Genomic DNA, 25,123 nt, shown 5'->3' on the forward strand with positions numbered 1-25,123 from the left:
AGACTGGGAGGTGCTCCCATACTATAGTGACGGGAGACATACAACTACCTAAAGAGAGCTAGAAAGGATTCTGCAGCCCTATAAAGAACGGGGTCTAAATTGGCTCCCCATTCCCTTTCAGTTTGGATTCTTTGGTGATCACAACCCAGAGCAAAATCAATGCCAATGAATTAACACAGGGCCGGGAACCCTGCCCTGTGCGTGGCCATGCTGCAGCTGAATGGGGAGCTGCAGCCCGGAAGCCTGTAATCAGGATCTGGGGCTCAGCTGCGGGCACTGTAATGGGAAGAGTTGGATGTAGGCTGCAGGCAGGGAACACGGTGAGTAGGGCTGGGTTGCAGTAGGGAGAATTGGGGCTGGGCTAGGAGTCTCCTGTGTGTGTGTCTCTCACTCTGTATTGCGTGATGCTAAGTAGACCAGGAGCTGGCGCCTCAACCTCATTACCTCCAATTGCAATAATTGTTGCCGCTCTCCAGTGTTTTACATTTCCCCCTGGGGGAATCTCTCAGGCTGCTGCTCTTTTTCCAGCCTCAGTCAGGCTTCCCTCTAGCCAGCTTCCTGGCCCAGCTCCCAGCAGTGATTCCTCCAGGAGGACACAAGCAGAGCTGTTGACAGGAAGGAGGCATGAGTGGTGCGAGTTGCGTTTTTAGTTTGAAATGGAAAACGTACATCGATGAGCACGTCAGGCAAATTATTCATTTTCTGGAAGCTTTAAAGAGTATCTGCAACCTCCTATTAGGATAACTCATGACGTCAGTTTGAGTGGAATGGAAATGAGGAGAGGTGATTGATGCCATCTGGATGGCAAATATAGAGGACATGAAGGGCCTGATCCTGTGAGGTACGGAGCAGGACAAGGGGTGCGCTGGAAAGTGGGTCCTCAGCATCTTGCAGGATCAGACACAAATTCTCTAGTGTGTACCACATGAAACTCAGTCACCCTTAAAAAAATAGCTAGGGCACAATTATCATTGGCCACTATGCACTGCTTGAGTCGTAGGGTTGGCCTGGAGCCAGAACTGCCCTACACTGCCACTCCTTGCACCTCGTTGGAATAATAAGAGGATAATAACCATATCCTTGCTCATGTGATTAGCCCCACTGACATCATATGAGTAGGGCTTTGCAGGGTCAGGCCTTAGACCATATGCAGGAGAAAAGAAAGGGAAAACATGACATCAAGCCATGTGAGCTGGATTGTTTATTTTGTGCAGCCTTCTTGTTGGTTCCAGGGTTTGAAGGTGTTTTGATTCTTTTATTTAACTATAAATGCATTGTTACAATTGTCTATGGTAATTTTACTTATATTTATAAGTGGACGAAAGTGAGATTTTTAGCCTAGGCCTGGAGTAGAGTGCACAGAAATGTTCCAAGCATTGTGATAGCATAGAATTGCCATTAGGGGGAGACAAAGGATTTGGTGAGGTGGGAGAAGTTAAGAGCAGATGGCATTTGTGGGAGGGCGGTATGCTAGGAAACAAGGGCTGAGATATAGGAGTGGGCAACTGTAAGGAGTTAGCAGGGATGGGAAGGGGAGTGGTGGTAACAGGATCAGAAAAGAAGGGAAGTGACTTTGGTTGCAGTGTTGTATGGACTGACTGGAGGTGGCAGAAAGTAGAAAGTTGCAATAGTTTAGGTGAGACATGACAAGGGCATGGACTAGAGGTTCTTCAATGGGAAAGGAGGATTTTGGAGAATAAGTGAGCATCTCTGCTTTGGCAGCTGGGCCAGGCTGTCTTTTCCTGTTGTGACAGAAGTTGCATGTAGTGGCCTCCTGGTTCTGTGTAATATGTTACAACAGCAAAAAATTGCCCAAAGCAGTTATCAGAGGTAGTAATCCAATAAATGCTGCACCGGTGATTCTTTAAGCATTTCTCAAGCGGTTTTCTTTACTTTCAGTATCCAGCATAGATGAGATTTCCAGCCCAAAAAATCATTTCACGGCAGAGAAAGGAAAGGGTACAGTTTGTTTACTGTTTGCTTTCTGCTGCTAATTTTAATCAGCCAAATACAATAGTAATCATTCTCTGTTGATGAAATGAATGTCTTATGTTGCAATACGGGCAAATGCAGCTGTGGCTCAGGCAGATAAATAAGGAAATATTGTATTTGGATAGGTAGGAATGCAACTTACTCTGAGGCAGTGCTGCAATAATAATGAAAAGACAGATGATGAATGTTAGCAGGTTTATAGTAAACTGCAACTATCAATTTATTTTGTCACTTTGAATATGCTTTATTTTTCATCTCAAACAAATACACAATACTGTGTAGACACAATCTCTATTTCATAAAGTTAGACTGAAAGGTTAAGCCCAATTATTTGGGCTAACAGTGGAAAATTGCCAATACTCAGTAAGTTTAAAAAATGACCAGGAGGGTATTGTAATGTCAAATGCTGCTGGATGAGGGAGTAATTTCCAACTGGGAAGCACTTTTCAGGAGATGCTCATTTAAACCCAAAATAAACAAGGGGCACGTGCAGACTGAAATTTCATTGTAGCTTTATTTAGTCAGGTTTCAAGGCTGCTTATAGGTTCTAGTGGCAAATACTTGCTAGGGAGCAGCAGAAATAGGTAATAGCACTGCAACTGTTTTATAATGAAAGGCAGAAGGGAGGATATTGAAGAAGCTGAACTTTCTTGAGGTCTTTCAGTTCCAAATGTAGAAAAGGAAGGAAGGGCAGTTTCTCCTGGAATCAGAGATGTAATCTGGAAACACTGTCAAGTAAAAAAAAAAATACAATGCCCGTTCTTTGTCTTTATTCATTTGCTTTGCTTTTCTCTTTGGTCAGGTGGTTCCAGCTTTCCTTATCACCTCTGTCATCTTCCAATAGTCAGGTCTTGCAGGAAGCAAAGCTACCGAAAAGGATTGGAATAATACCTGTACAAATTGTGGGACGGAATTTCATAACAGGGCAGTGCTCTCTGGGATGTAAATGCCAGATGGCACTAGATTTGAAAGCTATGAGATTGCTAAAATTAAAGAGAGAGGGCAGGCTGTTTGCACAACACAAGAGTATGGGATATGGTCACTTGGGAGCCCCCCCCAAGATGAAAGTGAGATCCCACCTTAGACTGAGCTGTCCAGATGCTCCTGATGGAAGATACTGGGCCTTCTTCTGAATCTGAGGACAAAGGTAAGGGAAAGCAGGGCCTGGGCTGGGCTACTGTGTGTACAAGGAGGATCTTTGGGTCTGTCAAGGGGCTTCAAAATTTTAAGTTATTCAAAACTTCTAGGGGCTTATTTTGAACTAATCATTGCTTTATATGATGGCTGTTTTTAAACACCCCTGGCTGAAACTTGGGGCTGAAGTTATCAGCCTACAAAACAATATAAAAAACCCAAACACAGTTCATAAGATTTGTGACGCTTTTCTGAACGGGCCTGTTCCTTTGATTGGTATCCCTGTATTTACAATTGCAATGTCTCTGCATATCCTCCTGAGTTGGTCCAGATGGAATGTATTTCTTTGACAGGCAGAGACGCTTATCAGGTCAGATTTCTAGTATATTTTACCTTGAGGTGCACTGGAGGTTTATTTTGAAACCATGTTATTCTTTTATTCAGTATTCATTTCAAAGGGCTTCATTGTGTTTGTAGTTGTGTGTGTTGGTGGGAGAGCCTTTTGATATGTGGGCTACATAGTCATTACAAGTTAAGGCTCCAGGCTGCTCTCTCATGATTGTTACAGACACCTCCTCATGCTGCCTCAGGCCTTGGGTGCATTGCTTGCTGGTTCCTTGTAGTTATTATCTCACATTCCTTCTTGTTGCAGAACATATCATTATTGTTGGTTTGCACTGGGCCTGTCTCCTGTCCCTTTTGTGGGCCAAGTCTGTCCCTGTTTGCTTTTGCCTCTAAAACAGAAGCAAACTAGTGTTGCAAAAGCTGAATTATTTTGTTTGAGTATGGTCCGTCATGGGACCCCACGCAAACCCTGCACAGCTTCCTATGCAGAATGCTTGTGCGAGTAATCAGAGTGGAGGAGGAAACGTGGTAGTCATGAGTAAGTCAAACGCCATGCCTCCTGTCACCTGCCCACATCTCTCCACGGCTCAAGCCAGAGGGGATCCCCTGGAGAATGAACTCCACAGGTTTCTAGGGAGCCAAGATTGGGGAGTAGTACTTGCACCCTGCAAGTCCCTCCCAGCTGTGGCACTTCAAACATCTGTATGGCTTGAAAACAGAAGGTGACGTGGTTTAGATCACAACTCAAACATGACAGCTCTTGAGGAAATTTTGCCTCTTAAAATTGATTTCAAACACATTGCCCTCTAGACAAGATATTAGAGTCTATGCATGTTCAGTATGACAGAACATTTGTAATATTCAGAAATAGTCTCTCATATTACTTTAGTGCAACAATGCGACTTAATAAACACAAACCAACTCCAGAGCATACGTGCCACACACGACAGTGACGCCTGCTAAATACACTTGTCATCAGCTCTGCGAACATAGAGGAAATGCTGAGCTAGAAGATTATAAATTACTTTGGCAAATTGAGATTTTCCTATGTGTGCAAATAAAAGGCACCAGCAGCACATTGCTTCAGTTGTAAATCCATCAGTGGGTGATGTGGCATCGTGGACCTTGGTGAGTTGTAATTTCTAAACAGAAACAAACATTAGAAAATAACTTTGTGGTACATCTCAAATATGTGCCGCAAAACTGTAAAGGTTGTGGTACAACACATTACACCTATGTAAATCACAAGAGAGTTTCAATAAAACCATTATAATTAGTTTTAGATTCAGTTTGTCCCCTATTGCTAAAGTAAATTTGAGTGAGCTCAGTCTGATATTTCATATTTCCTCCTTCTCTTTCAGGGGAGGACTGACTCTCTTGCACATGGTATTATATCCTGAATTTAAAACATTTTTAAGGTCTTACAGATCATTTCAAATTTAGAGGTCAGAAGTAAATTTTGCCATTAGCTTATTATACATGTATCATCCGGCATACTTGCATGAGCTGTAAAACCAAATATTTAGAGCCAATAAATGGGGAACAAAACAGTCAGTGTGCAAATCCTGTAGAAATCAGGGGTTATAAAATGTAATGACAATAGAAAATAAAGTTCGTAAATATATTTCAACAGCGAGGCAGCCTTCAGAACAATATGTGAAGGAAAACTATCCAAACTCAATGTGTGCTATAGTATTTCTTTACAGAAAAGGTATGACCTCATGGTTGAAGATAATTTCTTATTATAACCTCCTTTTCCAGCATCTGTGTAAAAATGTAGCTGGCAAAAAGGGAAAGCGAGTTAATTGCAGCTATATTTGTTGAATGCACTAGCCAGGGCCTGCTGCTGCTCCCATTGAAATCACATGAAACGTGGCAACTGTCATACCAGATCAGAGAGACAAGGTGGGTGAGGTAATATTTTATTGGACCAACTTCTGTTGGTGAGAGAGACCAGCTTTTGAGCTTTCAAAGAGCTTTTCTTCAGGACCTGAGCTCTCTGTAAGCTTGGAAGCTTGTCTCTATCACCAACAGAAGCTGGTCCAAGAAGGTGTTACTTCACCTCCTTGTCTCTCTAATATCCTGGGACCAACATGGCTACAGCAATGCTGCCCATCAGATCAGAATAGTAGTCCACCTAGACCAGCATCCTGTCTGACAATGGCCGGCACTAGACACTTCAGAGAAAGGTGCAAGAAATCTCAGTGGACAATTATGAAATAACCAGTCTCTGGGGAATGTTTCTTCCTAATACCTGGCAGTAGCAAAATTCTGATTTAATAGAAATAAGGTTTGTTTCTTAGCTGTGAGGGACATGAAGGACAAACATAGGTTTCTCACTAGCCTTTTAAAAAGCTTGATGCAATGACATTTCTGGTATCCACGCTGGTTGTCACAGAATGTATGCATTCTAGAGAAAGTGCCAAAGGAGGAAAGGAATTTGTTAAAAGGTGAGTTAAAATTATTTCAGTGCTGAATTCTCCTCTGCAGCCTGGTTAGCGTGGGCCTTCAACACAGAAACTGGAGATTAAGCCATTTGGTTTTAATTTTGCATTAAATTTTGTTTGCCATTAAGCAAACAGATTTGTTAATTATTCATTGAATATGGCTTTCTGTTTATAAAGCAAAGAGGGTAGTCCATAGTAGTGTCTGAACAGCAAGTGTGACTGGCACAACCTTTTACAAACACTGCTGGCCAGACTTGGCGGTTTTGATTTGAAACTGGAGTTTTCCTTCTCCTTCTGTCACTGTAGAGGAGCCCCACCTGCCTTAAGAGGTACAGGGAGGTGCAGTGACTTGCCCAACTCAAGCAGCAGGTCAGTGGCAAAGCCATGAATGGAAAGGTTTCATGAGTCCCAGCTCTGTACCCGCTCCGCCCTGCCAGACCTGACTACCCGTATCCTCTTTACATGAAACATGCTAAGCATCCCTCCCCTTATCTGTCCTTGATTTCGCCTGAAAACTCCCCTCCTTCATCTTTAGACCATCTTGTTGGAAACACTGGAATTTAAAATGAACAAATGTTTGAGTTCTAAAAGGAACATCCTAGAGAGATGCAACTAATGGTAGTGAATCATAAATATACTGTAATACTTATAATCATCTGCATTACCTATGGTACAGTCCTGGGAGCTCCCTCTTCTTGGAACTGGTGGAATGAAATGTAGGGCAATGTCTATTAATTCACTTTTTCAATTTTCACAATTTTTCTGTTCAAGGTTCTCTTTTCTGAGCTCCTGAACCACCCCCCTCTGTCTTAGCTCCTGCACACCCCTTACTCACGCGTGCAGATGAGCTGGGTGATTTCTCCCGAGTGGACCGTGTTCTACTCAAAAGATCCATAGTCCCACGTTGGCACATGGCACCTAAACATGAAATGTGGCGCCTCAATCACTGTGAGGGAAGTATGGTAAGTGCATAAAGTCGTTACAGTACGAAGTGTGTAAATCACTACATACAGTTAAAGTCTCCCAGTAGCTGTATCTACAGTATAGGGTTTGATTCTATAACATTTCAAAGTTTTCCAGGGGTGGGTGGGAATCCCGGAGAGCAAAGCTGCGTTGGGGGGTGCGGCTTTGCGGAGTTCAGACAATGTACTAATAAATGAATTAGCATCTCACTAAGGAGATCACTTCGGGGCTGATATTGATCAGGCCGAGCCTGTGTGTTTGCCTGGGATTGTTTGGAGGATAATTGAGTGTCAGTCTCTGTCTGTGTCGTCTCACTGGCGCCTGGTGCTTTTGGATTTGCTAATTTTCGCTAAGTGTCTTTTGCCGGCTACTCCCACTCCATCTAGCCCAACAAGCAGCCCGGCTCCTTGCAGCCAACCGTCTGTCTGCCGGGGCTGTATTGATCACGAAAAAATAAATACAGAACAGATGAAAACGATACGCTCCCGTCCAACCCCGGGGGGCTGGTTTGCCGTGTCTGTTCTGCGCAGCCCTGGCTCTGCCGATCGCTTGTGGCTCTCCGGGCCAGCCCGTACTGGCGCTCCCTGAAATGATCTCCCCCCACCCCGTGAACGGCTCGGTCCTCACGGCCCATTCCCCCTCGGGCGAGGCAGGGCTGGGTTTGGGCAAGTGTCCCCCGACAGTTTGGGTCTTACGCGCTGGCGGATCGGGGCCCTGAGCACCAAGGCGGGGCGGGCGGGGGGGAAGTGTTGGATTAGAAACACTCCGGGGGGTGTGTGTGTGCGGGGGGGGGAGCCCCAGGCTGGCTGCGAGGCGGCGGTGAATGCGGGCGAGGGGGGCGCGCTGCGTTCCGCGGAGACGGCTCCGTCCTGCGGGGACACCCGGGCGCTCTGCCTCCGCCCCGCCCCTCGCTGCCCTGGGCATGAATCGCGGATCCCCCCTCCCCGGGCCATTCGCAAGCCGGAGGGGGGGGGCGGGGCGGCCGCAGGCTGCCAGCCAGTCCCAGGCGCAGCCCGGCCCGGCTGCTGTGAGTGGCAGGGGAGCGGAACCTACGAGAGCGGCGCTGGGGGCGGGGGTGGGCGGGGCGAGGGGCGGGCGGCGGGGCAGGCTCGGCCGGCGCCGCGCTATTTACAGCGTTGGGCTCGCTCGCTGCTTGCCTGGGTCAGAGCCCGAGTCAGTGGCTGCGGGAGCGGCGAGCTCGGCCCGCGGCGCTGCGCGTGTCTCGCTTGCCGGAGGCGGGGGCGCCCTGGCCGGGCAGAGCTGCGGGCTGGCCCTGCTCCCGCATGCGGCGGCAGCTGTGGCTGGAGAGCGGCCGCCGCAGCGTGTGATCAGCTGGGCTGCGCTGGCGGGGCGCGGGGCGCAGACAGCCGCGGGCAGCTGGAGTCCCTGCGCTGCCCGCGCCGGGCCCTCGAGTGCGGCGCTGCGAGCTTAAGCGAGCCCTGGAGGGCACCTCGAGCGGCCGGGCGGGGCGGGTCCGGGCGGGGCGGTTAAATGGATCGCCATTCTAGCTACAGCTTCATCTGGCTGCAACTGGAGCTGTGCGCCATGGCCATCCTGCTGACCAGAGGTGAGGGGGCCGGGGGCGGCGCTGGGGTGAGCGGGGGCAGCTCCGTGGCGGTGCCGGGAGCGAGCGACTGGGGGACCCGGGGGTGCGGGGAGTCGTTAGAGCTGTGCGCGGCGTCACGGGGGTGCGGTGGCGGCTGTTGGGGTGGCAAGAGCCCCGGGCTGCAGGGAGGAGTGAGACTAGAAGGGGCTGGTTGAGTTGCGGGGGCTGGAAGGTGCGGGCGTGCCCTGGGGGGGGGGCAGCGTGTGGTGCTGCGGGGGTAGCTCTGAGCCCCCAGTGCCAGAGGGTGCAGCCTCCTCCCAGCCCCGCACTCCCTCCTTGGAGGCTCCCTTGAACGTGGGTTTCCTCTCCCAGGCTGCGCCGGGAGCTCCATGCAGAGGGCTCCGAGCTGGCTTTGAAGCCCATTGCCAAGCCTTTGTTGGCGTGTAATATTCCTCCCTGCTGAGCCTCGCAGGCTAGGACAAGCTCGCCTCTTGGAAGGAGCGGTACTTGGTTCCCCCCGCCCGCTGCTAGAGGCTTTCCCCCGTTCATTGATGTAAGTCAGACCTTAAGGGCAAGCGGTTGTCAAAATGTTTTTGTTAGTCTGCCTTCAATGAACTTCTGAACGCTTCCAGCCATGGAGCCGGGCCATCTTAGAGACACACTGCCCCTTTTGGAGTCCTGGCGTGGTTTTACTGTAGGGCGGATAGTCTCGCCTCCCCCAAGTGTTTATTAAAAAAAACACAAACCCAAGGAAAGTACATCAGAGGGAATTGATTCCGGCCCCCCACCCTCTTTTTCTAATCCTTTTAAAACTAGTAGTGGATTAGAGATGTGTTTAACGTCTTGTTGCAAATGCTACATTCCTGTAAATAGGTATGTAGTTTAAACACACTTAAATTAAATTAACACTGTCTCCACAGAGTTCAGTGACTGCTTAGTGGGTCCTTTTTTTAAGGAGGAAAGGTCACCTTTTTGGCTCCCTATAATTGCCAAGATTCACAGAGGAGGTTAAAGGATAAACTAGCACAGTGATGATGTGCTACCATATTTATTTATTTTGGAAGTAAAGGTGTAATTAACCCTAAATAACAGCCCTTGCAGCATGCAGAGGGAAGCTGCCTGGCCCCATCAAAGGCAGGCAGAACAGGGAGTGACTGAGTGATGTGAAGTCACAGATACTGAAACTATGTGCCTGATAATGATATAATTAGGGGATCATAGACTTCTGGCTGCTGCTGACTTCAAAAGCTTTAAGAGAAGCCTGCAGTCTCTCCTGTAGCCATCTTGACTAAAAGCAGACATTTTTCTTTAATAGCTATATACAGTAACAAGAAAGAGGAGAGAACAGAAGGGCATTGTTCTGTTTCAAAATACCAAATACCCTTTCTGGCCTTTTTGCATAGCACAGGAAGAAACTTTATGAATTGACAGAAATACAGTTTTAATACAGTAATACAAAGTCCATTCTGTTCTAACAAAAATGTGGCTTTAATTAAAATGGAGTTGTAATAACCTGGTGACTAGCTTGTCAGATTTTGTTTATAAGACTGTCTTAGGTCAGTCAAATGTAGAATTTTAAACAGGGTCATATAAACAGTTAAAATAGAAGTATGCTTATTGTTTCATTTTCCTCCCCATGCTGAGCTTAGAGCAGTGAAGGACAGTCAACTTTGTTCTTTGTTTGCATTTTTTTTATTAATGTGCTCTAACGGAATAGTAGCTGTCATAAACCCTTTTTGCAGGGGAAAAAAGTAGCAAGCTCAGTGATTGTACATAAGAAAGCAGAGAAAAGCTGTTCACGAATTTATTGGAAGGGAGACTTTTATGAAACTAAGGAAAGTTGGGCTCCTTAGCCTAAAGGCCCAAGGGAGCTAATGCAGACTGGGGAGAGAGGTGCTCTGTCATTTGGCTTCTATTAAGCAGAGTTATTAAAGGGTAGCAGGGACTTCAGGATCCAGAGCCTCTGCAGCAGCATTACCAGGAGAGCTGAGCCTAGATGGGCTGAAGCCTGGAAGTTAATTTGACTGAGTCCTCTCCTGGCCATACGAAGGGGGGAGGGGATATTTAAAAGGCAGTTCTTGCGTTAGAAAACATACTCTGAAAACAAACCTGTGCAGAAGTCTGATAATTCAACTGACTTTTAAAGGCTCACTCACTGCCTCTGTGGTAGGAAGTACTCCAACTAACTGAATTGAAAGTCTAAGTAAATCCCTACTTGTAATGATGGCTCCAGAGTCTGCTGTCCTCTAATTCTCTGAACTGCTGGCATATTGAAATAGGTTGAGTTATGACTTGCCTAGAAAGAATACATTTTCCTGACAGTACAAGATGTATATAATCATGACCGTGGTTTGGAGAGCACAAAATGAAGCATTTTATTACGAACTTTTATCGCTTCCCTTCAGAAATTTTTGAGGTTTCATGAGAGATTGTTTTTATATAACCAGTAGAAGAAGATTTTCAGTCTAAACGTTTCCCCTTTTTTGACCACATGTTGGATTGCCTGCAAAAACTAAGGGTTTTGGGGGAGGCGATTTCAGCCTTGCAGAAGCGCACCCCTTCATATGATTTTCCATTTGGGTTGAAAAATTGACTTTGGCAAACAAACCACTAATTGTAAACTGCACAGTTCCTGTTTTATAAAACTGACTTTAAAAAGCCCTGTTGCATGAAAAGCTCCTCATAGAAAAAGTTCCTTTTCTGAAGAGAGCACAATAGATGCCCAATTTCATATAGTAAAAATCTTCCTGACTTGCCATTTCTAGATTCTAATGGTTCTAGCTGATAGCTTTATAAGGTGTTAGCTAAAGCTCTTAAACCTTGGCATAGCCCTGAGAGATAGCAAACAGTTCTGCAGTTCCAATTAAATGTGCCAAAATCAAAAAACCTTAGAATGATCAACCATCAACAGTAATGATTTAAATTTTAAAACACTGTAGCAATGCTATTTCAAACTAGCTTTGGGGGGTGGGGTGGGGGTGAGGAGATCGTGCCTCTTAAATAAGGATGGATTTGATCACCTGTCGAATGCTCATGTTTAGTAAGTAGTAAAAATACCTAGCTATTATGCGGATGTGGTTATGTATGTCTTATCTAGCAGTATGACCCAAAAAACCCTAGTCTTAATGAGAAGTTTGAAGTGTGACATTTCAGTTATTCTTGCTTTAATATATACCCCGCTTTAATTAAGTATATCGTAGTAGTAAATATTGGTATTGGGCTAGTGTCCAAAGGCACCACTGGGATTAGGGTCCCAGGGTGGTAGATACCATACAAAAACCAAAAACAGACAAGCCCTGTTCTGCAGGGTTTACAATCTACAGTGAACAGAAGTTTGTACCCTTGAGTTTGTTCATTTTGTTAATTTGTGAGGTAGCAAGTGAGTTTCTGTACTAACTAGGAATAAAATACTTGACTTTTTTTTAGGTGAAATTAGATGCTACTGTGATGCTGCGCACTGTGTTGCAACTGGCTATATGTGCAAATCTGAGCTTAATGCCTGCTTCTCCAGACTGCTTGACCCTCAGAACACGAATTCCCCACTTACTCATGGCTGCTTGGACTCTATTGCAAACACAGCTGACATCTGCCAAGCTAAACAGGCACAAAACCACTCTGGCACCACCATGCCCACATTGGAATGCTGTCATGAAGATATGTGCAATTATAGAGGACTGCATGATGTTCTCTCTCCTCCCAAGGGTGAGACCTCAGGTAGAGAAAGCAGTTTCAACTAAATGTCTTCTCTGATCTATAGGCTTGTGACAGCCAAGACCTTGTATGTCTGCTATTGACTTTGTTGTTAATGTAATTAGAGATACCAGAGGGAGAAGCATGTGGCGGGATGCAGAGATGTATCTCTAAAAGCTGAGTAGCTTTTATGTCTGCATTAGCATTAGATGTCTGCCTGTCATGCCTGCTTCTCAACATTTCTAAGAGGCAATTGTACAGTGGTACTCATTCATATTAGATCAACTGCCAATGTAATAAAAATATATTATCTTAACTTGTTTTAGAAATGGTTCAGATCAATTTGTAGAGGTACTATTTGTAGATACTTTCCAGTGGGATGTTAAATGATTACCAGCAGCAGCTTTTAATGTGTGGTTTAAGGAATTGTTAAATTTGAAACAATTGTTCAGCTGAGACTGAAATAAAGTTGACATCTTTGTTTAACTTTTTGCAGGACAGGGGAGCAGATATCAGCATGACAACAGCAGAAATCTCATCACAAAGGTTCAGGAGTTGACCTCTTCAAAAGAATTGTGGTTCAGAGCAGCTGTAATTGCTGTTCCCATAGCTGGTGGGCTGATCTTAGTGCTGCTTATCATGCTAGCTTTGCGGATGCTCAGGAGTGAAAACAAAAGACTGCAAGATCAACGACAGCAAATGCTCTCCCGTTTGCACTACAGTTTTCATGGACATCATTCGAAGAAAGGACAGGTGGCAAAGTTAGACTTGGAATGCATGGTGCCAGTAACCGGTCACGAGAACTGCTGCATGAGCTGTGATAAAATGAGACAGACAGACCTCAGCAATGATAAAATTCTTTCATTAGTCCACTGGGGAATGTACAGCGGGCATGGAAAGCTGGAATTTGTATGACCAACTTTTTTTTTTAAATCTGAGCTAAACTTACTAGGAAAACTCTCAAAGGCCTTTGGGTTCTGCTGGACAGGAGCACTTTATCTTAAGCAAACTTTCATTAATCATCTTTTGAGAAAGGATCTCTGCAAACAGAATCTTGGATATTTCCTCTGAAGGATTCCAAAAGTTGTCGTATTTGCACAGAGTAAAATACACTCAATGTATTGTTTGCTTTAAAGTTATGAAAGCAAAAATTAGAAGTTGTACACACTGTCACCAGGGATTTCTGAGCTGTAGGGAGCTGAGAATTGATCTAAATAATAAACTGTATAAAAGCTTCTATGTTTCCTGACTTATTGTAAAGAATCTTTAAATATATATATTTTGTCTGAAACTTCCTTGTGACTTTTTTGTAGAAGACAATAGTTTTCTTTTTAAAAAAGCTATTATGAGATGACATTAACATTCAGAATAGAATTGCAGGAAGTCTTGAAATCTGTTCTCCTGTAAAGTCCATCCTCCTGCAGAGTGGCAGAAGTGACTGTTAGCGCTGACATCCTCTTTCAGGAATATCTCTGAATGTCATGTAGTGGTGAGTCCACATTTTTCCCTTGTCAGGTTATTCCATTGCCGAACTGTTTGAAAAGATTAATTTTTTTCTTTGGGGGGGTTTTCCCCCTCATAACCTTAATTTTCCCTTTTGCAGCTAAGGCTGATTACTTTGTTCTGTTCTTGACTAACTGTCCCTCCTCCTCTTTATTTATTGTATTTAATTTACATAAATATATTTTGTATTCATCTACCTACACAGGGGGCAAGTAAATTTTTTGAGTCTTGGCTCAGTATGGCCCGTCCTCTCAAACTTTCCTTACAGTTCTTAACTTTCATAAAATCACTTTAAAAAAACAAAACAAAAAACCACTTTCTCCTCACAACTCCTCACAAACTTAAATTTAATTAATTTAGTGTTACCGTGTGTCATACAGGACTTCAGTTCATTGGCAAGAAGAATGGAGTAGAAAAGCCACATTGACCTTTCTAAATGTGATGCTCCTATTAAAACATCTGAATATAACATCTGCCTCATCTTTTGTGTGTTGAACACATTTTTTTCATTATCCAGTTTATGATAAGCCCCAGCTCCTTCTGTGGTATTTCTGCCTAGACTGCTTTCTTCCCATTCTAATTTGTGCAGTTGGTTATCGTTCCTCCTTCAAAACCATTAGTTGGCCTTATTTAATAGGTTCAGGGTTAGTTAAAGACCCTGGAGCAATTGAGAGGCCATATTTATTGTTCTGTTTTTCGCTGTAATTAAAGTGGACTTTCTGGAAAAGCAGGTGCCATGATCTTGGGGAAAACAAAACCCAGAATAGTGTTCTCATAAATGGGATCTCTGAGTAATGAGCAATATGAACTGAAGAATTACCTAGCACTTTACATGATCCAATCACTATTAAAGATTGACTAATCCTCATAACCCCCTTTTGAAGTAGGTAAGTATTATCCCCTTTGTACAGATTGGGAAACTGAAGTACACATGAAATGACTTGCCCAAGGTCAAAACAGTGAGTCAGTGGCATAGCTGAATGTAGAGTCAGAATGCCCAGAGTTCTTACCTGTGTGTGTAGTCCTCCAGTCTATGCTACCTTTACAGCAGAGTCCTTAGGAGATCTGTTTTAAGGGGAGTATAGCTGTTGGGGCAAGCTGTGGGACCCTCTCACCTGGTACAGTTCTCCAGCTCCAGCCCAAGTCTGCTCGCATGGGCCAGCCATGGGTTTTTAACTGTAGTGTAGTCATACCCAGTCTGTCTTGCCCTTTAGTTACACCGTTTTTTGCCACTGGAGTCCATATGACTGTGTAGGTGTAGCTGAGGTAAGGATCTGACTTTATCTTCCCTTCCAGCTGATATTTAAAAATGTTCTTGGGTCTCCTATTGCTTGCCCCTCTGTTCTGTGCTTTAATTTGTATTAAATGCTTGTCTAGGTTGGTCACTGTTCACGCAAATACACCAGTCATTCCTAGCAATAGTATATTTTTATGTATAGGGGAACCACTATTGAATTGAAATAAGGCATGGAAGTGGTGCCTAGTTCAGTCTAAGCATAAATCTAATCACAGTGACAGATGTGGGATTAAATCGGGTTCAGGGACTAGTATTTAAACCTTGCCAGGGTTTCCTCCCAACCCCCTGGGGAAGCATTCCCTTTCTTTCTCAGCAAGTTGCATAGTCATTTTAAGCATCTTGTGATCTGAATCATTTGCTGCTGCTTTGAATATCTAAGGACCTACTTACACCAGGCAAATGAGGCTGGGATGCTCTACTGTTCCCCCTTGCAGTGGAGATGCTGCTTTTGAAGCTGTGAGGGGAACAGGAGTGCTTGCTTTGCCCTGCCGTCACTTGGAGCAGTTTGCAACCGCAGGCTCACTGTGGGTAGCTGTACAAGCTATGAGCATGCTTCCTGGCTCAGGCAGACAGACACAGGCTAGCTCTGATTGCTCTGAAAATAGCAGTGCAGGAGGGTGTAGCACAAGTGGGAGCTTAGACTAGCAGTCTGAGTATGTAGTTAGCTTGGGCTTCATGCCTAAGTACAGCTGCCCCACAGCTATGCTGCTGTTTGAACTCATGCTTGTCTGTCTAGCCCAGCTGGGAAGCATGCTCTCAGCTGCATTGTAGATCTATCTTCTGACTCCTGCCCACTACAGTGTGCAAGCAGTTCTCTGGTTAGCAGCTGAGAGACAGTGCAGTGCACCTGCATTCCCAAGCTGTTCTAAGATGCTGTCCTGTTCATGTAACTGAACTTGGGTTTGGTCACTGTCACAGTTCATAAGTGTCAAGGCTACACCATACACCCAGCCCTCCCCCTCATCTCCAAATCCATTCACAGTGAAACACAGGTCTCTTTACTCTTTCCTTTGTTTCTTTTCTGCCACATACCTTAGCTCTGGTTAGGCAAACCCATACTGTGAAGTCAAATTAGCTCTGCTCTCTTATGCAAATTAGCAGTGCTACACTAGTGACTGGCCTGGTCTGATATTTTCATAAGGTGTTTTCACTGAAAACTTTGCAGTCAAAGATCTGAAGAAACCAGGAACAAGCAGAGCCTATCTTCATGTGTTAGATGATATATAGGACTTGATTCCTTCTTTTTCCTTGTCTCCTGTACTCCATGTGTAAACTGCTTGGGATAAACATGTGAGATCTGGAATAAAAGATTTCAGAATGTTGAGTGAGATTTTTAAGTGTCACAAGTGAAACAGCAAAATCATAAAGCCTTCTCTCTCCTGCAGGGGAAGCTGTGCCAGGGATGATAATGCTAGGCCTCCTAGGACAGATGGCTTCTAGAATTGTGCCCACATCATGCTTCTAATTCTGGGTGGCTTAGTTCAGTGGTTCTCAACCAGGGGTATATGTACCCCTGGGGAGTACTCAGATGTTTTCCAGGGGCTACATCAACTCATCTAGATATTTGCCTACTTTTACAACAGGCCACATAAAAAGCACTAGCAAAGTCAGTACAAACTAAAATTTCATATAGACAATGACTTGTTTATACTGCTCTATCTACTATACATTGAAGTGTAAGTACAATATTTATATTCCAATTGATTTATAATGATATGGTAAAAATGAGAAAGTCAGCAATTGTTCAGTAATAGTGTGCTGTGACACTTGGATTTTTATGGCTGATTTTGTAAGTTTTTAAGTGAGGGGTTTACAAGGCAAATCAGATTTTCGAAAGGGATACAGTAGTCTGGAAAGGTTGAGAGGCACTGGGCTAGTCCATACTAGTACTCCCACCTTTGCTACCCTGCTGGAGCTGTGCTGGTGGTAATGAATTTACAAAAACTGCCTCTGCAGAGAGAGTCTGAGACTTAAAATGAGTGAAGAGAATTGAGCCTCCCATCATCATCACCTGACAACACACTAGGCCTGTATTCAGTGTTTGCTAACTGAGGCAGGTGTTATTTATAACTAATAGGCATTTCTGCTGTGCTGCTTCTTGTAGTACCTGCACACCTCCAAAATATGAATGAAATAAGTTTTCTAACAGCCTTATTTGTAGTACCAAAATGCCTAGGAGTCCAGTCATGCTCGGTCCTGTGCAAACACAGAACATAGTTTATCATCTAAGCAGGGAGGGAAATGTTTCCGGGCCAAGAAATGGAGCCCTCTGACTGAGGATGGTTGCTGATAAGGAGATATTTTTAAGCAGCTTGGGCTTTTAACATTTTGCTATGAAGGTTAAATTTTCATTGCAGTGCAGTGATAAACCCTACCTTTTTCTCTGAGACCACTTTAAGCTCTGGAGTGCATTAACTGCACCCCCCCCCCCTTTATTCTAACTGCAACGTCCCTCAAAGTGGAATAAATGAAATCAAATGTCCGAGATGTAAATGAGCTTCCCCTGTACTTCCCTCTCTCCCTGATTTCTTCCTCAAAGGAATAATGGTTGTAGCTTTTCGCACGCCTCTGCCAGTCTCTGCCTCCTGAGCAGTCGGGTTTGTATGTCTTCTTAGCTCCTGCTGAACTGATTCTATTAAAAACCCTTCACTCCAGAGGGGGTTTGACCTTTTTCAGAAATACCAAATGTGTCTGGTTTGGAAATCACAGACCTCTCTTCCAAAGAGCCTGTAAATCTGGTTTCAATATTGGGTGATTACAGGCTGAGTAGAGAGCTTGAAAGGAACCAGCCACTTCTAGTAGCAAAGTGCTGAGGCTGGGTAGCCAGCTCTGGGTGTGTCTGGGGGTCTGATTCTGCTCCTACTTACTCTAGTGTACAGTTGGAGTAAAGCCACCAAAGTCAATAGATTTACCCCAGATTAAAGCAAGTGTAACTGAGGTCAGACTCTGGGCCCTGGTGCCATTCCAGGAGGGCCTCTCTTTCTTTGTCATGACCCAGGTCTTTGGAAATCAAGTTTTTGTTATTGCATGATATGCTCCTATACCAATCCAGAGAAACTTTACAGAAATAGATGGTGTCCCATACTGCATGTGCACAAACACAGACAAGGGGAAGGTGCGTGCAATTCTTTGATTACTTGGTTACAGATGCATCTTCATCTTCCTTTGCAGTTGCTGTAGCTGTTAAGATAATAGGGAACATGTAAGTTAAATGTATTGCCAAGTTATATATGTAAGATGGGAAGATCAAAGTCCAATTCAGTGTTCCACAACATTTAAATAAAGGCAAAATTTGGCCCTCTAGCCTAAGGGAGGAAAAAAAGATAATCTCCTGAGTAACAAAGATCTGTTGTTAAAAAACAATCAAAAACCCAACAACAAAACCTTAGTAATAAAAGATGGGGAAAGAGAAGCACAAAATGTGTCTAAGTAAGCAGGCCTATCATTATTACATTTTTAAAGATGATTTCCCAATTCCCATGGATGTATGTGGTTTTTGTTCGTGTCTGCTCCCACTGTAGAAGTGATGCTATTCTCACCTTGGGTTTAGGATTTAGCTAGTGAACTGGTATTTTGGATCAATTGCTTTATTATATTTCCATAAAAAAACAAAGTTGACAAAATGGGGGACCAGAGTAAGGTTATTTTCAGTCTGATGTCTCCAGTAATATGAATTCAGGCTCTCTCAAAATAAACAATGTTCTTTTCTTTGTTTCACCTCTGACCTTTGTCTGCAGCCTTTATAATCCCTGTGGGCGAATCCTAAAGTAAAACAAATCTCAAATAAAGGAAGCAAGAGTGGGAGCCACACTGCCTACAAATTAATGAAGCATTGCAATGGTTGCATTGTCCAGCCAACCTTGAGAAGATGATTTGTTCTTCGACTACACTTTGGCTGAATTTTCAAAAGCTATTATTTTCGGTGCCCAATTTGTGATATCATAAAGGGGCATGATTTTCAGAAAATGCTGAACGCCCATCCTCAGAAATCTACGCCCCTTAATGGCATTCCAGATTGGGCACTCAAAATCACTAGTTGCTTTTGCAAATTTAGGCCCTTATCAACACTGGTTCCAAATTGCCATCTAAAAAACAAAACAAAAAACCCCTTCAACCCTTTTTCTTTTTTCCGTATGACACTTACACCACAGTTTACAATGTCCAACTCAGATTACACTGGGTCATATCATGCCATCAATTTTTAGGCAGCCCTCTCCACTAAGTTCAAAGGGAAAGAGAAACAATTAATAGTTTATAGCTCACTCTTTCCTGCCTACAGGTAAGAAAGGAGTAAACAATCTTGATAGTGCCTTTTATTTGAATAAAATGAGGTATGAATTTAAGGTTGGGATTTATAAAGCCACAAAACCCAGCAAAGTTAAAATAATTTTGTCTTTCATTGGGTTACTATTTTCTGCTGTAAAGACAACAGGAGTTCATGCAATCTGATATAAGGTAGTAAGATTGAATAATTCTTTCCAGTTGTCCGTCAATTACATTTCAAAAATAATGACTCCAAACAGTATTTTAAATGATATGGTCTTTAATAATAGCGTGAATCACATTAGATCAAACAGTTTTCTGTTATGGTTTTCAGATAAACAGAATGGGGAATGGATGCCTGTCTTTTTCAAAACTACGCTTCCATGTTTAAAACTAAAGCAAAAGAATTTTAAAAGCTGCTTCATTAAGGCACATCCAGCTTGTATCATTGACAAAGAGTAGGGATTCCCCCAGCCACCATTAGTAGCGGTGTAATCACAGTTTGGATAACTAATGTGTTCATAGTGTTTGTTAGTCTCTTGTCTTAGTGTTAGTTTTGCGGATTGTTTCACCTTAACAGCCTGCAGATTGCAGAAGTAAATTCCCTTCCTGTCACTTGGAAGGAAAATATTTGTGCAGTAAATCTCTTCATGGAACTTGGTTGTGACAGCAGCAAGGGATAAACAATAAAGGGAAGTAGGCTCAGCCATCTTGTTTAACAATGGGTGGTGGGGTGGTTTGTATGCAAATAGGGACTTGTATTGAAAAGGTTGCTTTGAAATGCTCAATTTGTTTAGTGCTGGCTGTGAAGTCCTCCTCTTTCATCAGTGGCAGAAGATTTATTAACTCATTTTTCATGGCTATCAACAATGAATTAGCTTCAGCAGGGTCCCTAGGATTTTTATTAACTGAAGTCGATTTCACAAGCAGAGTGTTATATGCTGTTTCTGTGGCTTAACCCACCCCGACCCTGACCCCACAGCTGTTTAGGCATGTGCGTAACTTTACTCTCACACATGGTCCCAAGAGTAAAGTTCTGTAATTGAAGTCAGTGGAACTATTCTTGCACTTAATATTAAGCACCAGCTTACTGGCTTTACTGGATCAGGGCCTGAGGGACTATTTGTGTGTGCGTCAAGTTAAAAACATGCTAGAGTGTTTGCAGTATTGGGGCAAGAGCATTAGACAATGTTTGTGTGTCAATTCTGTGAAACCGACAGCCACTGATGTTAGCTAGGAGTGAAAACTTCTGCAGGTAAAAGGAAGGTTGACTATATTCACAGGACCAGTTTTAGGGTTTTCCCTGGCCAAATCTATTTAACATCCAAAAATTAAAACAATTTGTCCAGGAAAAGTACACCTAGACCTCTCCCTATAGCCTCCCCTGTCACTGAGCCCAAATCCAAGGCTATAGCTTTAAAAGTGACTGATTCACAGTCCTGATATAGTGCATTACCACCTGCCTTTCCCCCAGACGAAATGAGCATGCTTTCTGCAGAAGGAGGGTCCTGAAGGAATGAGTGTGAATAGGTTAAAGTGGAAATGATTGAAGGGAAGAAAATTATAGCAATCTCTCGGCTGAGCAGGATTCCTCTGCACTGCTCCCCTTTGAAGAAAGCTTTAATTACCTACAGCCTTTTATTATATCACACACAGAAAACTATGTTAAAAATTAGTAAAATTGCACAGTTAAGTGCTCAAAAGTTAGGAAATGCCAGAATTAAGGCGACCCGGGTGGAGATTGATTTCAATTTTGTGATTCTTTTTTCTGTGTCTTGTTTCTCTTCATCCATCTTTTTCCTTTTGGCGATTTAGGGCATGGCTATACTATAGAGTTACCGCACGGATGCAGTTGCATCGCTGTAAGCTCTCTAACGTAGCTGGTCTAAGCTAACAGGAGAGAGCTCTCCTGTCGGCTTAACTACTCCAGCCCCCGCAAGCGGCAGAAGGTATGGTGGTGGGAGAAGCTCTCGTGTCGGTGCTTGTATCTCTGTAAGTTATGTTGCTCAGGGGGGTGATTTATTCACCCTCCTAAGTGACATAAGTTATGCCGACATAAGCTGTAGTGTAGACATAGCCTTAGGTTCTCACTTTTTTCAATGTTAATTTTTGTTAAATTAGTAATTATTGCAATAGGAGGAAAGGGTGTTTTAAGTTTAAAAAAAACTTTCTTCTTGTAACTGACATGCTTTCTAGGTTGCTATGTCTTGGGGAAGGTAGAGTTAAGGGTGGTGTGGTAATAACTTTTGGTTGGAGGATGTATGAATTGCAGGATTTTAGGAATTGTTATCTCCCTTACTTTATCAACTCCATACTAATGCTTATGTTTTATTAATAGTTACGTTCTTGAAACATTGCCAGGGCACCAGCTTACTTTGAGGAAAGCCTGCTGCCATTTACTTATTCAAAAGCTGAATTTAAGTTTATAATCTATTCCTTTCCATCAAACCACACTACATCTTATACCAACCGATGCACCTTTCCTCCTGCTGGAGCAATGAAGGCCCGGTCTTCTTAGCTGCTTCAGGTGAGGCTCAGTTGCTGGGAGGAGAACTCTTCCAATCTCTTCCTCACTGCACCTGACAATGAAAAGTGAAACACAAATGCTGCTAGTGATATTTGGTAGTTTCAGGGACTCTTGTACTTGGGAGGCATTTTGTAGCAGGCACCAAACAGTAGTTTATAACTGGAACATAATGATGCACTTCCAGCAACCAATGTAATCCAGTCTTTGCTGGTATAATGTAGGTGTCTATTTTCTATTTACATAGGGAGGTTTAGGTGGAGTTTTATGTGAATAGTTATCAGAAAAAAATTCAGCTCAGCCTTCAGTCTGAATCCCTGTATAGACCTAAAATTCTTAGGAACTAGCACATCCCCAGAAAACCTCCTCCTCACACATGGTCTGCATTAGAAATCAGTGAGTCCCCCAATCAGTGTCTTCACAGGCACGCTCTAACGACCCAGTGATTTTTCAATGCGTGTTTTAAATATTCAACAGCATTTTCTATTTTTAAATGACAGTGAACATGACATAACTGAAATTAGCCCATGCTTACTGAACAATTGTAATGTGTTTTCAAGATAATGGATCAGTTCAGATACAGAAGACTCCTCATCTACCAATTAATATTTGATCGGCATGACTAATATGAGAATTTTAAATAGAATTGGATGGGTAATGAAATACCGAGGGAACTATTCATCAGCAAATGAGATAGCTGAGCCACCTGATATTTGGGCAAGTGTGGATCTAGGCTTCAAATACCTTAACTTGAGCCCTTCATAATTACACTCTGGGGTTTGTAGCAAGCTTTATCCCAGTTTCATTTAACAGAACCCCTCGCCCAAAATAGAGAAATGGAACACAGTGAGCAGAAGCAAAGATGCATGATTCCTGTCCATTTGGGCAGGAAAGGTAAATGGGTCCAGCCACAGGTCCCAGTCTGTACACATATTATCCCATTGATTTCCCTTCTGAAGGAATCACTGATTTTAAGGGATGTGCTCCCAGGAGTAAGGTTTGCAGGGTTCGACCTGGAGACAGCATAGAATTTTCAACAATAACTGAATTAAGTTCTTTCTTTTTCATTAACTTCCTCAAAGCTGACACAACTGAATAGCAGTAATTGGAAAATAAATTGGAGCATTATTCATCAGGACACAATAGTGCTGTTCTGCCACAGGAAGTCAGTGGGAGTTTTGCCTTAGTAGAGATGGCAGGATCAGACCCAAAAAGGAGCTCAGTGCCCATTAAATCTTATTTTTTAAAGAAAGCAACTGAAATAATTAAATAACTAACTAAATAATTGATTGATCTACATCTGATTATAAAGTGGTTACGCATAAAAATGATCATAGTAGTATCCCAAGTGTCAGGGTGCTGTACAAAATAAAGTACAGCAATACATACAACATCATAAGTGAAATAATTCTCAGATAATTCACCTTCCACATCTAAATGTACGGTAGCCACACAATGGATTAAGACACTGTTTTGATGTCAGACTATATAGGTGTGATGGGAAAGAGTTAGTAAGAGGAGGATTATGGTGAGAGCGTTAGGAAAAGTACAGCACTTGGTCCAAAAACACAACCAAATTGATATCTCTTCTATTATTATTAATTTATTATTACTTTCATTACAATAGTGTCTACAGACCCCAACTCAGATTTGGGCCCTATTTTGCTAGGAGCTGTACATATGCATTTGAAGAGACAGTCTCCACTTCAAAGAGCTTACAGTCTAAATGGACAATGCAGGGAAAGGGTGGGAGAGGACATAGAGCCACAGAGAGGTGAAGTGACAGCTGATCATAGGCCAATCACCCCATAACCGAATTAGACAACTCACAGTCAACCTGTGGAACTCTTTGCTGGAGAATGTTATGAAGGCCAAGACTATAACAGGGTTCAAAAAAGAACTATCTAAATTCATGGAGGATAGGTCCATCAATGGCTATTAGCCAGGATGGGCAGGGATGGTGTCCTTGGCCTCTGTTTGCCAGAAGCTGGGAATGGGTGACAAGATGGATCACCTGATGATTGCCTGTTCTGTTCATTCCCTGTGAAGCACCTGGCATTGGTCCCTGTCAGAAGACAGGATACTGGGCTAGATGGTCTGACCCAGTAGGGCCATTCTTATGTTTTTATGTAACCCAGCCATGTTTGTTGTGAACATATGATTGGTGAGGTTTGAACAGCAAGTCAGAGTTCAAGGATCTCCATACTGAACGTTTACTGACACCAACACTCAGTTACAATGTAGGGATTTGCTTGCTGTGCCTTCCATAAAAACCACTCTGCAGCTGGGACAGGTGTTGTAGAGAATTCCTGTGCTCTGACTGCCTGAGACCATTCCAGGGCTGTACAGAAATGTTTATCTTATCTATAGGCACCACATACATTCCACTGCCATTCAGATAACAAAGTTACACACACACACTTCCTGTGTGATCTTGGGCCTCTCTGTACCTCAGTTCCCTGTTTGTAAAAGGAGGATAAAAGCACTTCCCTCTCTCACCGGAGTGTTCTGAGGTTAAACACAGGAAAGACTGAGGCACTTAGATATTACAGTACTGGGTGCCATATAACTGCCTAAGATTGATAGATTCCTCCAGTTACTCGTCAGACCCAGGGATAGACTAGAATTTGGTAGGAAGACTCTGCTGAGTTTGGCTAACATGTTGCATGTATAATGTCCTTTCAGTGAATGGTGTGTTTCCATGTGACTCATGTCTATATTGCATATCTAAGACACCTGTCACCATGGCGTTTTTCCAAAAATATATTTAAAAAATAACACAAGGGGACTGCAAGTCTCAGTGGATTTGATAATTGAAGAGAGAACCTTTCACATCTAGGTCCAAAGCTATCCTTAGCTTGTAGAGTAGGTTATGTATGTGTGTATCTGGTGTATATCTTGGATCAGTTTCCAGTAGGCAAGTGTTCTGATCACAAAAATTACCACCACTGCAAATGACATCCTAGCTGTCAGTCTTAGCAGACAGGTCAAAGTATCAAATGAGGAAGAAGGCTGAACTGCACCCTCATTTCTAGTGAAGGCACAGTTGTGGAGCAATGTGGGGAAGTTTGCACTGCTTCTGCTAAGGTTGAACCTGCTCTTTAGTTAAAGAGAGGATTTTCTATCTCTAGGACTATGAGGCCAGCTCTAATCATGAGCAATAGATTCACACACAGCTGCGAGTGTATAAAAAGAAACACAGCTGTGAGTGTATTTTCCATAGGAAGAAGGATGAGAGGAGCCAGATGTATAGTAGCCTTCAGAATGTTTCATGTATTTGCATGTAGGTCAGATTCTAAGGGTGTCAATTTCCCAAACCTCATTCGCAGAAGCACCACCCCTAATACTGTTCCTTCCATGACTGAGGCTGGAGGAGATGTTTCTTCTCTTTGAGGGGAGCAGGCTGAGTCAGGGCGATA

The 25,123-nt window shown here is 43.3% G+C and overlaps 1 protein-coding gene across 2 annotated transcripts; it reads left to right on the forward strand.

The window, feature by feature from the left end:
* The first annotated feature begins 8,028 nt into the window (after nt 1–8,028).
* Nucleotides 8,029–13,352, forward strand: BAMBI (BMP and activin membrane bound inhibitor). 2 transcript variants are annotated; one of them, XM_077809474.1, is made up of 3 exons: nt 8,029–8,448; nt 11,854–12,141; nt 12,614–13,352. In XM_077809474.1, exons 1-3 carry the CDS (start codon nt 8,373–8,375, stop codon nt 13,030–13,032), a joined length of 783 nt encoding a protein of 260 aa, XP_077665600.1. In that variant the 5' UTR covers nt 8,029–8,372; the 3' UTR covers nt 13,033–13,352. The 2 variants fall into 2 exon arrangements, with proteins under 2 accessions (XP_077665600.1, XP_077665601.1); XM_077809475.1 differs by having other exon boundaries at nt 11,854–12,129.
* The last annotated feature ends 11,771 nt before the right edge of the window (nt 13,353–25,123 follow it).

Source organism: Eretmochelys imbricata, chromosome 2 (assembly GCF_965152235.1).
Source record: "Eretmochelys imbricata isolate rEreImb1 chromosome 2, rEreImb1.hap1, whole genome shotgun sequence".
NCBI lineage: Eukaryota > Metazoa > Chordata > Testudines > Cheloniidae > Eretmochelys > Eretmochelys imbricata.

What these genes read in the sequence shown, in the direction of transcription:
- BAMBI (XM_077809474.1), top strand. Translation starts at nt 8,373, where the DNA reads ATGGATCGCCATTCTAGCTACAGCTTCATCTGGCTGCAACTGGAGCTG. An exon ending in GGCCATCCTGCTGACCAGAG is followed by an intron (nt 8,449 to 11,853) that starts GTGAGGGGGCCG and finishes ACTTTTTTTTAG; the next exon opens with GTGAAATTAGATGCTACTGT. An exon ending in TCCCAAGGGTGAGACCTCAG is followed by an intron (nt 12,142 to 12,613) that starts GTAGAGAAAGCA and finishes AACTTTTTGCAG; the next exon opens with GACAGGGGAGCAGATATCAG.